Below are 17,720 nucleotides of genomic sequence, written 5' to 3'. Positions count from 1 at the left end.
GGACACCGGATAAGACAAGAGAATACTCCAGATGTAACAGACTGACCCTAGCCCCCCGACACATAAACTACTGCAGCATAAATACTGGAGGCTGAGACAGGAGGGATCAGAAGACACTGTGGCCCCATCCGATGATACCCCCGGACAGGGCCAAACAGGCAGGATATAACCCCACCCACTTTGCCAAAGCACAGCCCCCACACCACTAGAGGGATATCTACAACCACCAACTTACCGTCCGAAGACAAGGCCGAGTATAGCCCACAAAGATCTCCGCCACGGCACAACCCAAGGGGGGGGCGCCAACCCAGACAGGAAGACCACGTCAGTGGCTCAACCTACTCAAGTGACGCACCCCTCCCATGGACGGCATGGAAGAACACCAGTAAGTCAATGACTCAGCCCCTGTAAAAGGGTTAGAGGCAGAGAATCCCAGTGGGAAGAGGGGAACCGACAAGGCAGAGACAGCAAGGGCGGCTACGCAGAGACAGAGACTAGTGACCTGCCTGGCTTGCCTGTGTTGATTTTCAAAACCGAGAGCAGGCGACTCCTAGGTCTACGACAACAGCAGTGCGTTAGGGAGCATCTTTCATTTAGTCGAGACTGACTGAGACAGCCATGCAACTGGGCTGAGAACCGAGCTGGGCTCATATGCTCAGCAGAGCCTCTCCTGTCATCATGCTGTGAGTAATGACTGTGTTGTTGGTGGATTTCATCAGGAGATTGGATCTCTCTGCGTGCCATGTTTTCTGAGTGTTCTGTGGTGATGCAGCAGAACTCTGCAACACTGCCTTATATGGGCAGACGAAGCAACAGTCTTAAGCTCTCTCTCTCCACACACACTTCACCCCATCCTCCGCTCTTCCACCACCAATCCTAAGAGTTCATTCAACTTCCCCCTCTTACTAAATACACTGCTCAAAAAAATAAAGGGAACTCTAAAATTACACATCCTAGATCTGAATGAATGAAATAATCTTATTAAATACTTTTTTCTCTTTACATAGTTGAATGTGCTGACAACAAAATCACACAAAAATAAATGGAAATCCACTTTATCAACCCATGGAGGTCTGGATTTGGAGTCACACTCAAAATTAAAGTGGAAAACCACACTACAGGCTGATCCAACTTTGATGTAATGTCCTTAAAACAAGTCAAAATGAGGCTCAGTAGTGTGTGGCCTCCACGTGCCTGTATGACCTCCCTACAACACCTGGGCATGCTCCTGATGAGGTGGCAGATGGTCTAGTGAGGGATCTCCTCCCAGACCTGGACTAAAGCATCCGCCAACTCCTGGACAGTCTGTGGTGCAACGTGGCGTTGGTGGATGGAGCGAGACATGATGTCCCAGATGTGCTCAATTGGATTCAGGTCTGGGGAACGGGCGGGCCAGTCCATAGCATCAATTCCTTCCTCTTGCAGGAACTGCTGACACACTCCAGCCACATGAGGTCTAGCATTGTCTTGCATTAGGAGGAACCCAGGGCCAACCGCACCAGCATATGGTCTCACAAGGGGTCTGAGGATCTCATCTCGGTACCTAATGGCAGTCAGGCTACCTCTGGCGAGCACATGGAGGATTGTGCGGCCCCCCCCCCCCCCAAAGAAATGCCACCCCACACCATGACTGACCCACCGCCAAACCGGTCATGCTGGAGGATGTTGCAGGCAGCAGAACGTTCTCCACGGCGTCTCCAGACTCTGTCACGTCTGTCACGTGCTCAGTGTGAACCTGCTTTCATCTGTGAAGAGCACAGGGCACCAGTGGCGAATTTGCCAATCTTGGTGTTCTCTGGCAAATGCCAAACGTCCTGCACGGTGTTGGGCTGTAAGCACAACCCCCTCCTGTGGACGTCGGGCCCTCATACCACCCTCATGGAGTCTGTTTCTGACCGTTTGAGCAGACACATGCACATTTGTGGCCTGCTGGAGGTCATTTTGCAAGGCTCTGGCAGGTAGCGGTCCTGCTGCTGGGTTGTTGCCCTCCTACGGCCTCCTCCACGTCTCCTGATGTACTGGCTTGTCTCCTGGTAGCGCCTCCATGCTCTGGACACTACGCTGACGGACACAGCAAACCTTCTTGCCACAGCTCGCATTGATGTGCCATCCTGGATGAGCTGCACTACCTGAGCCACTTGTGTGGGTTGTAGACTCCGTCTCATGCTACCACTAGAGTGAAAGCACCGCCAGCATTCAAAAGTGACCAAAACATCAGCCAGGAAGCATAGGAACTGAGAAGTGGTCTGTGGTGACCACCTGCAGAACCACTCCTTTATTAGGGGTGTCTTACTAATTGCCTATAATTTCCACCTGTTGTCTATTCCATTTGCACAACAGCATGTGAAATGTATTGTCAATCAGTGTTGCTTCCTAAGTGGACAGTTTGATTTCACAGAAGTGTGATTGACTTGGAGTTACATTGTGTTGTTTAAGTGTTCCCTTTATTTTTTTGAGCAGTGTATATTGGCACCCCTCTTTGGACAAGCTGGCAGTCTAGGTAGGCAAGTTCTGGCTTTCCCTGCTCAACAATTATCTCCCCCCCTCAGTGGATAGGAAGTATTTAGGAGGCTGTGTAATCTCATGCAGTTGGTAGGTTAATGACTGCCTTGGGTCGTATTCATTAGGCACTCAATGGAAGAAAATGGACTGAAAAGGGGAGGGATAACTTGACCAATAAGAAATGCTAGTTTTTGTTTTCCATTGCGAAACGCTTTGCTACGATATTCCCTAATGAACACAACCCGTGTGTGTGTGGATCTGCTTTGGTCAAAATTCATTGTTGTAACTTCTAGTGAACTTGGTCAGTTGTTGACTTTTGACTGGTGAATGCCCCTTTCCTGTCTGCAGGGAACTGGTCCAATAAAGAAGTTCCATGTTGGAAACCCCCTTCCTTCCCTAATAAACCCCTCATTCTCCAATACTCTTTTCTCCTTGTAAACTCCTGTCTTTCTAAAGCCTCTCCACTCTCTCTCCCTCATTATCCACCCTCCTTTCCTGTCATACCCTTTATACACACCACACACTGTGAATGAGGCCTGTGTTTCCTCTGGCCAGAGCCCCAGTACTTCGGAGGCATCCACATAGCAAGGCCTCACTCAGACAGCAGTCCATTAATGAATAGCCAGAGACTGAGGCCCCTGTTTTGTCAAACATCCATGGCGCTATACAGCTCAGTTACACCATAGTCTCTATCGTCCAGGCCCAGTTTAGTCTAGCTAGCAGACACTGTTAAATGCTCAATTGGGTTGTCTCTGTCAGGCACAGGGGCAGTCGGGGACGGTTGGTCACAGACACAGGGTTTGCTTTGGCAGTGCAGTCTAAAATGGAGGTCTATTGTCCACAGTCTTGTAGTCAAAGATGATGCAAGTACTCTGTACAGCACAGTGGAATCAGAAGAATGCACGATGTGGTAGACCTTTCTCGCTCCTATTTATTTATGTATGTATGTATGTATGAGAAACAATTTAAAAGATTTTTACTGAGTTACAGTTTATATAAGTCAGTCAATTTGTAAATAATTATGCCCTAATCTATGGATTTCACATTGGGAATACAGATATGCATCTGGCCACACATGCCTTTAAAAAAAGAAGAAAATTAGGGTTGTGAATCGGAACCAGTCGGTATCTGGTGTGACCATTTGCTCATGCAGCGCGACACCTTCCCTTTGCATAGTTGATTGTGTCCTGTGGAATGTCCTGTGGAATGTTGTCTCCCACCTCTTCAGTGGCTGTGCAAAGTTGCTGGAAATTGGCAGGAACTGGAACACGCTGTCGAGCCAAAGCATCCCAAACAAAACTCTGGTACCACCTCTGGTGGCAATTCCTGCATTCAGCATGCCAATTGCACGCTCCCTAACAACTGGAGACATCTGTGGCATTTTGTAACAGAACTGCAGGTTTTAACCTCTCTGGGGTATGTGGGACACACTATTCAACAGCCAGTGAAATAGCAGGGCGGCAAATTCAAAACAACAAATCTCATAATTCACATTTCTCAAACATACAACTATTATATCCCATTTTAAAGATGCACTTCTCGTTAATCCAACCACATTGTCCGATTCCAAAAAGGCTTTACGGCGAAAGCACAACATTAGATTGTTAGGATAGCGCCGAGACAAGAAAAACCACACAGCCATTTTCCAAGCAAGCAGAGGCGTCACAAAAACCAGAAATACAGCTAAAATTAATGACTTTTAACATTTACATTTTAGTCATTTAGCAGACGCTCTTATCCAGAGCGACTTACAGTAGTGAATGCATACATTTCATTTAAAAAATTCTCCGTACTGGTCCCCCGTGGGAATCGAACCCACAACCCTGGCGTTGTAAACACCATGCTCTACCAACTGAGCCACACGGGACCACTAACCACACGGGAATCACTAACCTTTGATCTTCATCAGATGGCACTCATAGGACTTCATGTTACACAATACATGTATGTTTTGCTCGATAAAGTTAATATTTACATCCAAAAACCCCATTTTACATTGGCGTGTAATGTTCAGAAATGTTTTGCCTCCCAAAACTTCCGGTGAATGAGCACATCAATTTACAGAAATACTCATCATAAACCTTGATAAAATATTCAACAGTTATTCAAAGAATTATAGATGCACTTTTTGCAATAATCTGAGTACAGCGCTCAGATATATTAAAAAAGCCATACAGAATCCCGCCATTTTGGAGTCAACAGAAATGACAAATTACATTATAAATATTCACTTACCTTTGATCTTCATCAGAATACACTCCCAGGAATCCCAGTTCCACAATAAATGTTTGTTTTGTTCGATAAAGTCCATTTATGTCCAAATATCTCCTTTTTGTTTGCGCGTTTAGTCCACTACTCCAAATGCAGGAAGCGTGTGCAAAATGTCACGACGAAAAGTCAAAAAAAGTTCTATTTACATTTGTAGAAACATGTCAAACGATGTATAGCATCAATCTTTAGGATGTTTTTATCATATATCTTCAGTAATATTCCAACCAGACAATTCCAATGTCTCCAAAAAAGAAAAGGAACACAGCTAACTCTCACGTGAGTGCGCACCACTGAACTCGTGTCATTCTGTCATCTAACTCCAGGAGCTCTTATTCTCGTCACAGTAGAAGCATGAAACAACGTTCTAAAGACTGTTGACATCTAGTGGAAGCCTTAGGAAGTGCAAAATGAACCCAAAGTCACTGTAAAGGCAATCACTTGAAAAACTACAAACCTCAGATTTCCTCACTTCCTGGTTGGATTTGTTCTCAGGTTTTTGCCTGCCATATGAGTTCTGTTATACTCACAGACATCATTCAAACAGTTTTGAAACTTCAGTGTTTTCTATCCAAATCTCCTAATAATATGCATATCCTACCTTCTGAGCCTGAGTAGCAGGCAGTTTACTACGGGCACGCCTTTCATCCGGACGTCAAAATACTGCCCCCTACCCTAGAGAAGTTAAGTGGCCTTTTATTGTCCCCAGCACAAGGTGCACCTCTGTAATGATCATGCTGTTTAATCAGCTTCTTTATATGCCACACCTGTCAGGTGGATGGATTATCTTGGCAAAGGAGAAATGCTACAAAATCTTTGGCACAAATTTCAACTTTTAGTGCATATGGAAAATATCTGCCATCTTTTATTTCAGCTCATAAAACATGGGCCCAACTCTTTAAGTTTATATATTCGTACACACCCTTCCTCTGACAGCTGTTTATAGGCTGCTTCCCTGAGGAGCCTGACAGGCAGAGCTGGAATGTGGACGGGGTGGCTGGGGTCACCGACAGACGCCCTGGCCCGAGCCCTCCCCAGGCATTCTAGCACATGTGCACATGACACTGGGCCTCAACCTCAAACCTTTATGGTGGATTTATCATTGAAGCACCCCCTCATATTTCCCCTCCACGCTCTCCCCGTTCACCTCCCTCTGTGAGCTAGCAGAGGAGAATATATATATATATATATATATATATATATATATATATTTTTTTTTTTTACCCGTGGTTAAGACTGTTATGACACTACGCTGTCATCAGTAACACCACCCTGCTCCATCCACTACCCTTCTTGCTATTTTCTTCTCTTTTGTTCTCCCTGTAGTCCGACTGCATTTCCAACCCACTCTCAACACAGCTAAATCCCCCTCTGTTCGTATTAAAGGGATATCATAAGTGACCCATTTTGTTGCGCTGCTTAAACAGGGCTGGCACTGTAGGATGATTGCAGACAAACCGCTGTAATTAAACTGCCAGAAAGAAAGCGAGGGGAGAGTTGGATGCAAAGATGAGACTGAGCCTGAGGGGCAACGAGTTTCTTCCGTCCAGACAGCCCACCCCAACAAGCTTACGATGGCAGCGTTAACCCCACACCCAGAGAGGGAAACAAACAACTTGCAGAGTTTGTTTTCACAGACACTATCTAGTCAGTTAATACCCAGCCGCTGTGTTGTCAGACTGCGGCCCGGGAGCAATTTCCAACCGGCTTATGAATTTGCATACTTCCAACACATGGTAATTGTTGCCAAGGGTATTGAGGTAATTGTGATATTAGCTGCCGCTTTAGCTGGAAAGTAAGCATGCTGTGTCCTGAATATGGTATTAGCCCTTTTTTCACTGGTATTTGTTATGCAAATTAATGGAAGGGAGCACAATAGCTCATTATTTCATAGATATGAAAGGCATCATGCATTTTTATCAGCCGTGCAATTTATTCTATCATTTTTTTAGGGGGGGGGTGTTCCCCTTTTTAATCATTCCAATTGCAAATCTATGCCAAGACTCAGCTGGGGATGGAAAGCTGCTCTGAAGTTCCCAGAGAATTAGTCGAAAGGACATTGTGGTGATGAGCGGTTTTAAGATGCCATGCATCTTAGTTTCAAATAGGACAAACTACAGCTAGCTGCTCTGAAGCAGAGGAGTTTCTAACACCCTCACTAATCGCCTTGCTACAGTTCAACAAAGCCCTTGATATGCATGTGTAGGGTTTTAGTGATGCCACCTACCACAACCCAGAGGTCGGCTCAGTTCATGGTAAGGAATGCGGTACAGGCTGCACTTTGGTAAGCCCCTGGCATTAGTGGTCAAGTCAGCAGCCCCTGACATTTGCTGGACCAGAGATTGGCACAAGTAAAGCCAGGCCAGTGCCCATTCTGCCCATGGCCAAAACATCCCCCTTTTACCCTACTGCTGTCCACCGAATGCGCGGGACAGCGACGGCGCGTTAATCCCGACTCCTGCTCGGCCCACTGGCGCTGCCCGCTGGATTTACTTAGCTGGCAGTCGTCCCTCATCCCGCTATCTCCCCAACGCATCATTACATCGCTACGTTGGTGTCAGAGCCCATCCAAATGCCTTGTGCAGCAGTAGCACTAGCCGTAGCACTAGCCGCGTTGTTTGAAACACTGCGTATTGAGTTGAACTTGTGATATTGTGAAGAGATGATGACCAATTTAGTAAATGTAGTTTAGCCATGTTTCCTCTCCAAATTAGATCGATAATGCTCAATGTACTAGGTGATTGATTGCGACTACCGGCCTATAACTCCTGGGCAATAATCCAAACCTGATTCATCCAAGTCATTGATAACAAGTTCTGTTTCACAAAAACATCTTGGGTCATCAAGAGTGGAAGTATGCTATTATTTATATATAATATATATCAATGAATAATGTAGAGCTGTGTAAGAACAGCTAGCAGCTCTGGCATAGCCCTGCTCAGTTGACTGAAGGCTGCAAGCTTGGCCCCTCTCCTCATGGCACCTTTATCCTCCCTTGCTCTGTGCTGGTGGATATGTAACAGCAGAGAGGAGAAAAGGGGGGAGGAGGAGTCCCCCACAAGTGGTCTGTTTGTTCATTTGCCTTTCCAATTGACTGGGCTAATGTGCGGTTAGGCCTCACGTGTCGCTCACAAACAGGCCAAGGCCAAACTGTCTTGATGGAAAGAAATTCCTCTAAACATTGAAGTAAGTGAAGAAGTAGCAAACTGAGGTTTGTGTGGAGAGTTTCTGCTTGGCCTTTAGGTTTATCTGTCTGCTCCACTGAATAGCCCCTCTATAGAAAGTTGCCTTGATGGAAGTTTCAGTCAAACTATTAACGACGACCTCCTTCAGATGGCTTCTGCATTAGTCTCTCTTGGTCTGTGCTCTCCCAGTCCTTTCCTCTTCTATTCCTCTCTCCCTTTCCCTCTCTTGCTCTCCTTCCTTTTCCATCTCTTTCACTCCCCCCCCCCCCCTCTCTCACACTCTTGCGCTCTCTTCCTCCTCTCTTGCCAAGCCTGTTTGTTGAGCTCCAAACACTGATTTCTGCCCAGACCATCTGTTGACTGAGAACAGATCTCATAGCGTATCGAGGGGGTAGAGTAGCGGAAAGAGGAACAAGTGGCTAAGAAAAGATATAGGAGGGAGGGGGGGGGGGGATACTGAAAAGAAATGAACGGTTGGTGCTGGGGTAGAGGGGCAGTTGGACAGGGAGAGCTGGAGGAGTGGGTGGGAGGGCTTGTGATAGGAAAGGAAGGGGTGGTGGAAAGTAGAGTATATGAGAGAAATCAGCAGCATTGGAGGAGAGGCCATGTTGGCTTGGGAAGGCAGCCTGCCAGGGTTCGAGGGGCTCCAGTAAGGCTAATGATTCCCCCCAACGTCCATCCACGCTCTAAATGTGTCTTGCACAGTATTGTCCATTTGAGGCCTCCCAGAACCAGCGTATGACTTTCCTTAATAATCGCTGGCTGTCATCGTGGTCAGCATCTGGGCTGGCAGCACCGAACAACAGAATCACTAACAATGGGACATGTGGTCCTGGTTTTCCAGACTCTCTCTCCTGTGGACTGTCAGGAGATTGCAAGGCCTTGCGGTCTTTCAGCACTCCATCCACATCTGTTTCTGTGTGTGTGTGTCTCTCTCTCTCTCTCTCTCGAAGGACATTTTGTTTTCTGTTATTGCATGTCAAACCTTTTGTAGTACTCTGACAATACCGTTTTAATCATGGATTGTAAATGTCTGTTCTCAGTCTCTGTGATCCTCACATTGTATTGCTATCAGACAGTGTGAGTGATTATGCAATTTAGAAACAAATGATCATGTTGTCTTCCCGTTTTTTTCCAATAGTTTCAAATTGCTCGGCGAGATCATGTGCCTCACGGCATTTCCGTTGGTTTTAATGTTTTTAAAATGATACTAGTCAATGACTGTATGATTTCATGTGTGGCTATTCTGATAATATACTTGAGTTCTGCTACCAGTATTTGTAGTTCTATGATAAACATGTTTTTTTTTTTTTTTTTCACACCAATTTCAACGTCAACATTTTCTGAATCGCTCTTCTCCCCATCCAGATCCGTGAGGTTGTTGAGAGGACGTTGGTTCCACTCCGGGTTCAGTGTGTTTGTGATCCGGTGAGTGAGACCGTTGCCGGGCCTACAAGGGATGAAAACGGATGGGGTTGCCATGGAGCCCACAGAAGCCGTAGGAGCCGAGCCCTCGGCCCAGGGGATGGCCACCGACGAGATTCCCGCCCAGCCAGCTCCTTCAACTTCCCCGTCTTCTCCATCACAGCCCGAAGACATCCAAAACAGCACGGCGCAGCCTGAAAACCCCACAGCACCCCCTGCATCCAAGGAGGTCAATGGGGCCAATGGCAAGGCAGCAGCTGACCCCAAACCCAAGGCTAAGACCGTGGGCTTGGCTAAACCACGGCTAGGCACAGCTGGCACCAAGACCGCAACGGGTCCGGCATCAGGACCCAGCACCTCTCGTCCGGGCACGTCCCCAAGCCACATGGCCAATGGATTAAAGTCCTCAGCCAGTGACCTGGCCAAGAAAGCCGCTTTGGACAAAAAGAGAACCACCACTATAGCTGGAGCACCGGCTGCAGCCACAAAGAGGTCCGTGGCTTCCACTGTCAAGACCCAATCTAAGGTAGCTGTCGGAGTCCCCAGGTCCACCTCTGCTACCAGGCCAACCAACACTACACGGACTGCGGCAACGGGGCCTGGCACTCCAACGAGGAGACCTCCAGCTGCTGGGCCCATTAATGGGGCTGGGGCCAGACCCAAAACCACAGGTGAGGAGCCAAAGACTATATATACACATACACACACACACACACACACATACTGCTGAGTGTTTTCTTGTTAACCATGTTTTGGTTAGACACACAGCTTTTGTTTTCCTTTGTCCCATGTTGAGTCTTCTAGTTACTGTCCTATGTGTTTTCGAGCTCACACAAACCCACCTGTGCTTGGCTGCAGACACATTTGCTCTCAACTCCTACTACACCAATCCTTTATCCCAGTCCTCACTTCTCCCCTCATCTTCATCCCACCTTTTTTCCTCCCCCATCTCTCTCTTCATGCACTTTCTCATTCACTCTCCCTCTCCTCTAGCTTCCAGACATGCTGCCCCCAAGCCTTCCAGCACTTCAGCTGCGGCCAAACCCGATAGGACACTGGTTTCCAAGACAACCAGGTAAGGCAGCCTATCCCGTGCCTGCACCGCCACCGGGCATGCAAAGTGGTTTACAGTCCCGTGACATTTGTGAACAGCACCGGGCATGCGAAGTGATTTACCGGGCAGTGCCATTTGTGGCCGGCAAGTGCGCATTTGAATGAACTCAAAAGAGGAGGGGGGGGGGGGGGCCCAGGCACTGTTTATAGTTAAAAAAAAAGAACCTCTCCCATCGCATACACAACACACAATACAATCACCCAAGATCTGAGGAGCCGCCTCGCACAAAAGGCAACACTCGATAAATCGGATCAGTGACAGACTTGTTTTGCGAGGAGCTGAAATGGAGTGTCGATGAAAAATGGCCATTGTGGGTCCAGCCGGTCTGTTATTGGATTAGGTTTCCCACTGTGTCTCACCCTATATTATATCTTGCGCTGCTGTTGACCAGAGCATTATGGGTCCTGGTCAAAAGTAGTGCACTCTATAGGGAATACGGTGCCATTTTGGGACGCACCCCTAGTCTACTCTGAGTCACACGAACAGAAATATACCTGAGACAGAAAACCCATGTTATTCGTGCTCATCTCCCCCCAGGGCAGGTGTTAATCACTGGGGCTCTTGACTCTCACACTCACTGGAATGTTCTAGCAACTCTACGGGTGTGTCTCAATAATTGTAATGGTCTAAAGTGGCAACCTCATCTCTCGATGGAGAGGAGATTAGGTTCTTTTAGACTATTGACATATACCCACTACACAGTATTATGGCTCCACACCTAATCTCTTGTAGACAGACTATGTAAACATAAATGGTACTGTAGATCTGTTATGAGACAACGGAGCGTGAGATAAAGAGCAGCGTTTGTTCCAGTGCTTTGGCCAAATCAAGATTTCGTAGGTGTTTGCATTTTTTGAATTTCGGGAGGGGACATTTGGCCCGTAGACTTGCCTGTAACTTGCGAAGAGAGTGGGTGGAGCTCTTTGTTAGACCATGGATCCAAACCTATCTTCTCCTAATGTGTATGGACCCAGAATTTAATCGAGCATCTGACCAATTATGTGATTAATCCACACTTAGGTCTCCACAGGACATACTGTTCACCTCTTAGTTTCAATTAGATTTCTCTTCTCCCACTTCCTCCCTAATGCGCTGCTTTTATTATATGAGATGAAATGTTGAACTGACTCAAACCAGTTGAATCTGGGACCACACGCCGCTTTACCAACCCCTCTTTAGTCGGACTAAGGACAAGTACGAGTTGTTCATTTCAGCTGGTGTTTTAACAGGTGTATGTGTTGGACTTGAAGCTGGCACCACTTCAACTTGTGGAGATGTAGTTTTGCATCGGTCGACACTTATTAATGCGTGTATCCCAGTGTCCTTATCCTCTGAGTTATGCAGATGTGGGGATGGTTTCAGCTGCAGCATTGTGGTTACAAGACTTTCCCAGAGGGAATGCCACTTGTTTTGGAACAAGTGGCATTCAGGCATGTGGGGGGGGGGGGTGGATGGTGTGGATTTGTTTTAACGACATGCAGAAACAGCAGGTCACTGTGTGTGAACATACAGTGCGTGTTTGACGATAGGAGCAGTGTGTTTGACGACAGGAGAAGCAGGTTGTGTGTGTGTGTGTGTGTGTGTGTGTGTGAGAGCATGCTGCTTGTGTTTGACGACAGGAGAAGCAGGTTGCGTGTGTGTGTGTGAGAGCATGCTGCTTGTGTTTGACGACAGGAGAAGCAGGTTGTGTGTGTGTGTGAGAGCATGCTGCTTGTGTTTGACGACAGGAGCGGTGGCAGCCAGACTCTCTCCATCCATGCTGGGCCCTGTCCCTGCCTCCCTGGGTGAGCCAGGGCTGGTGAACAGGCCTCTCCCAGCCATAGCTGTGACTGCTGCTCTCTTCCATTAGTCATGAGTCTGTGAGCAGGGCAGGTGGCACGGGGCTCATATAGAAAATGAATAAATATAACATTACTGTTCCGTTTCACCACCTGCAACAAAAAAAAAACATCAGACGGCCCATAATACAAAACGAGATGAAAGAATGGCCTATAGTGCGTTGCCATAGTTACACATTGTCAGAGAAATAGGGTTTCCTTAAACTATACATATTAATTGCCCTAAGGGGTGAAATAAATTGTACTGGATAAGAAGCAGATATCAATATATTAGAGGCGACCGGGTCGCAACAAGGGTGAGTGAGATTGGATGGGAGCCTCAGAACAAGGGGATTGGGTAGTGTGGCAGCTGGCAAGGGGAGTTATGGTGTTGGATTAAAGGGAAAAGGTCTAAGTTAGTAGATGTGCTGGTACCTTGAGGTGTAGCAGAGCTGTTTTAACACCTGGTCTCGCCTGCCACACTTCTGGCACACACACTGCTGGGTTGTGTTCAGTAGAGCAAAAGCATTTTGAAATTGTGAAAGGGGAATGTTCTACCTGAACTTGTCCGGTAACAAATGCTCATTTTTCTTTCTGTTGCAAAATGTTTTGCTATGGTTTTCCCTACTGAATGTACCCCAGGTGAATGAGTTCACCAATCCCCTAATGCAGTGGTTCCTGAACTTTTTATAGTCCCGTACCCCTTCAAACATTCAACCTCCAGCTGCGTACCCCCTCTAGCACCAGGGTCAGCACACTCAAGTGTTTTTTGCCATCATTGTAAGCCTGCCACACACACACTATACGATGCATTTATTAAACATAAGAATGAGAGTTTTTGTCACAACCCGGCTTGTGGGAAATGACAAATGGCTCTTATAGGACCAGGGTAATAGTAATAATAATTATAATTATAATTATAATTATAATTTTGCTCTTTATTTAGCTATCTTACAACTTTATTTGTTATTCGAAAATTGTAACTCACCACAGGTTAATGAGAAGGGCGTGCTTGAAAGGATGCACATAACTCTGCAATGTTGGGTTGTATTGGAGAGAGTCTGTCGTAAATCATTTTCCACTGTCTGCCTGTATTTAGTTTTCATGCTAGTGAGGGCCGAGAATCCACTCTCACATAGGTACGTGGTTGCAAAGGGCATCAGTGTCTTAACAGCGCGATTTGCCAAGGCAAGAAACTCTGGCAGAAAATCTGGCAGTGGCTTCTGATTTAAATTACATTTTCACAGAACCGCTTGTTGCAATTCCGTTAAGGCTCTCGTTCAGATATCGGTAAGTGGACTGGAGGCAGGGCATGAAGGGGATAACGAATCCAGTTGTTTGTCATCTGTTTCGGGGAAAGTAAACTGCATCCACTCAGGTGCTTCGCTGTGTCACATTTGACATTGTAAGCTTGTTCATTTGAACACAAATAAATCATACAATGATGGAAAGACCTGTGTTGTCTTTTAATACAGAAAGAGAAGAGCTCCAACTTCTTAGCCTCAATTTTGTCCCGCACGTTGAATATAGTTGCGGAGAGTCCCTGTAATCCTAGATTCAGATCATTCAGGCGAGAACAAACATCACCCAGATAGGCCAGTTGTGTGAGAAACTCGTCATCATGCAAGTGAAAATGATGGTCAGTAAAAAAACTTTAAGCTCGTCTCTCAATTTCAAAAAAAGTGTCGGTACTTTGCCCCTTGATGACCAGCGCACTTCTGTATGTTGTAAAAGCGTTACATGGTCTCTGCCCATATCATTGCATAGTGCAGAAGATGCTGCAGTGTACCCAGGTGCCGTCGGGAGCAACTGCTTGCACGCGCGTTACCACTCCACTATGTCTCCCTGTCATGGCTTTGGCGGTCAAGATGTGTTGGTATCTGTAATGACGGCGCAAAAGTCCATTTGATGTCACAAAGCTGTCCAGTACTATAAAATATCCTCTCATGTTGTCCTGGTTTCCAGTGGTTTGCAGAAGAGGATGTCTTCCTTAATTGACTGCCTATACACGTAACGGACAAACACCAGGAGCTGTGCCAGGCCCGCCACGTCTGTTGACCCATCCAGCTGTAACCCATATAATTCACTGGCTTGTATGCGAAGCAGTAATTGTTTCAAAACATGCCATGTCACTGATGCATCGTGAAACAGTGTTGTTTGATGAAGGCATTGTCTGTATAGTTTTTTTGGCCTTCTACCCCATCATTGTCCCAGCCATATCCGCGGCAGCAGGAAGAATTAAGTCCTCCACAATAGTATGGAGCTTGCATGTCCTAGCCACTCGGTAGCTCATCATACAAGACTCTTCTAGCCCCTTCTTATTAATGGTATCTGTTGCTTTTATACGTCTTAGTACTCGAAAGTCGTCCAAATTTTCACTCAAACTCCCGTGGCTTATTTTTCAAATTGGCATGTTTTGTTTCTAAATGTCCGAGCAAGAGTGAAGGTTTCATCGAGTTGTGAGAGCGTACTTTTGCACATAACACACTGTGGCTCTGGAAAGGCACTACTCCCAATATAAGTGAACCACCAAATCAATGTATTTCTCATCATATTTGCGCCTCTTCGATGGTCCAACGTCCCTGTCTGTTCAATGCTTTCCCGGGTACGGGGGCAGTAGCTCTTCAGCTGTATCAGATTCACAACCGTCAGGGTCCATGCTAGCTGGGCTAACAACATGTAGAATTACTGATGCTAGCATTGGATGTGCTCGTGGAAGCGGAACAACTTGTGTCATCGACAGGTGTAGTACTGCTGGTAGTACCAGTAGACCTGATATGTGTCTCGATGGACCTTTTTTGTTGTTGCCATTTATACCTTTTAGAGCAAACGGCATGAGCAGCAGCTACGTACGGACGGTTAGTGGAATTCCCACGGGAGAGTAATGGTAAATGTGATAGGAGAATATTTACAGGTAGCCTAGTCAAATATTTCACATTGTGGTGTTATTGGGTCATTCTCATGAAACCATTTTTAAAATACCTTGGCAGTAATGATTTTAAATATAAAACATGTAATTTAGTATAACAAATTATCATCATAAAGATGTGTTCTCTACCTTGAGCAGAGTAATTTCAACGTAGGAATGAATTATTCTTGTATTGCATTTTCTGCTGAAATGTTCATTACTGCAACGTGTCCAGCTTTGTCTGAATGTATGTTGTAATTTAAACAGTTAAATGAAAGATCTACTAGATGTTTTCAAATTACAGAAATTATTAACTGAATATTCCTGTATAATGACAAATGATGTGTCCATGGCTGTTTACACACAGAGAATTTTAAATAAAGCAACACATCTGCCAGTACCTTCAAGATGGCTACCAGTTAAACAGATCTCTTTATATTTCTCCAGTTAAAGTTTTGGCAAGTCGGTTAGGACATCAACTGTGTGCATGACACAAGTCATTTTCCCAACAATTGTTTACAGACAGATTATTTCACTTAATTCACTGTATCACAATTCCAGTGGGTCAGATGTTTACATACACTAATTTGACTGCCTTTAAACGTCTTGGAAAATTCCAGAAAATGATGTCATGGCTTTAGAAGCTTCTGATAGGCTAATTGACAAAATTTGAGTCAATTGGAGGTGTACCTGTGGATGTATTTCAAGGCCTACTTTCAAACTCAGTGCCTCTTTGCTTGACATCATGGGAAAATCAATAGAAATCAGCCAAGACCTCAAACAAATTGTAGACCTCCACAAGTCTGGTTCATCCTTGGGAGCAATTTCCAAATGCCTGAAGGTACCACATTCATCTGTACAAACGATAGTACGCAAGTATAAACACCATGGGACCACGCAGCCGTCATACTGCTCAGGAAGGAGACACGTTCTGTCTCCTAGAGATGAACGTACTTTGGTGCGAAAGTGCAAATCAATCCCAGAACAACAGCAAAGGACCTTGTGAAGATGCCGGAGGAAACGGGTACAAAAGTATCTATATCCACAGAAAAACGAGTCGTATATCAACATAACCTGAAAGGCTGCTCAGCAAGGAAGAAGCCACTGCTCCAAAACCGCCATAAAAAAGCCAGACTACGTTTTGGGGACAAAGATCGTACTTTTTGGGGAAATGTCCTCTGGTCTGATGAAACAAAAATAGAACTGTTTGGCCATAATGTTTTGGCTGATTATTTTTTTTTTTTTTTTTTTCCCATGATGTCAAGCAAAGAGGCACTGAGTTTGAAGGTAGGCCTTGAAATACATCCACAGGTACACTTCCAATTGACTCAAATATAACTGTTTGGCCATAATGAACATCTTTGTTTGGAGGAAAAAGGGGGACGCTTGCAAGCCGAAGAACACCATCCCAACCGTGAATCACGGGGATGGCAGGATCATGTTGTGGGGGTGCTTTGCTGCAGGAGGGACTGGTGCACTTCACAAAATAGATGGCATCATGAGGAGGGAAATTTGTGGATATATTGAAGCAACATCTCAAGACATCAGTCAGGAAGTTAAAGCTTGGTTGCAAATTGGTCTTCCAAATGGACAATGACCCCAAGCATACTTCCAAAGTTGTGGCAAAATGGCTTAAGGACAACAAAGTCAAGGTATTGGAGTGGCCATCACAAAGCCCTGACCTCAATGCTATATACAATTTGTGGATAGAACTGAAAAAGCGTGTGCGAGCAAGGAGGCCTACAAACCTGACTCGGTTACACCAGCTCTGTCAGGAGGAATGTGCCAAAATTCACCCAACTTATTGTGGGAAGCTTGTGGAAACCCAAAACGTTTGACCCAAGTTAAACAATTTAATAGGCAATGCTACCAAATACTAATTGAGTGTATATGTAAACTTCTCACCCACTGGGAATGCGATGAAAGAAATAAAAGCTGAAATAAATCATTCTCTCTACTATTATTCTGACATGACACATTCTTAAAATAAAGTGGGGATCCTAACTGACCTAAAACAGGGAATTTTTACTAGGATTAAATGTAAATTAATTTATAGTGAAACTGAGTTTGGTATTTGTATTTGGTTAAGGTGTATGTAAACTTCTGACTTCAACTGTACATTGAGTAAAAAGTTGCTTCGTAATCATGTCTTCTCTATTGTTAGTATGTTTTGCTAAGGTTCCTTATCAGCCAACACCATTCTCACTTACCGCTGCAATTTAAGGACGGTTGCGGTAGAGAACTTGTTTCAGTAATGAGAATTTAATCATAGACTATTTTTTTTAAATATATAATGAACTCTTAATTTAAATATTATTTACTAACTGTTGATATTTTGCTTTATGTCCTGTTGCAGATAGCAAGTGACAAAAAGAAAGCTTTAGTGAAGGCTAGGCTGATAATTTAGAGAAAGTTTACATCAACCCAGAACTGCTGGAAGAGTGCAGAAGGAAAGGTGTTGGAGAGGTTACAACAAGCGTAATTCGCATATCTCTTAGTCT

At 45.3% G+C, this 17,720-nt stretch overlaps 1 protein-coding gene across 1 annotated transcript in view; it reads left to right on the top strand.

Moving 5' to 3' along the window:
• Positions 1-17,720, top strand: part of LOC115178785 (mucin-5AC) — a 53,691-nt gene that overhangs the window by 8,356 nt on the left and 27,615 nt on the right. Inside the window, exons 2-3 of the mRNA XM_029740099.1 lie at positions 9,324-10,051; positions 10,374-10,455. Coding sequence (XP_029595959.1) covers positions 9,415-10,051; positions 10,374-10,455 — 719 coding nt within the window. The 5' untranslated portion in view covers positions 9,324-9,414. The remainder of the gene's footprint in view (positions 1-9,323; positions 10,052-10,373; positions 10,456-17,720) is intronic.

This window comes from Salmo trutta, chromosome 38 (assembly GCF_901001165.1).
Source record: "Salmo trutta chromosome 38, fSalTru1.1, whole genome shotgun sequence".
NCBI lineage: Eukaryota > Metazoa > Chordata > Actinopteri > Salmoniformes > Salmonidae > Salmo > Salmo trutta.
Note: the sequence above shows the minus strand (reverse complement) of the source record. Positions and strands in the feature narration are given on the sequence as shown.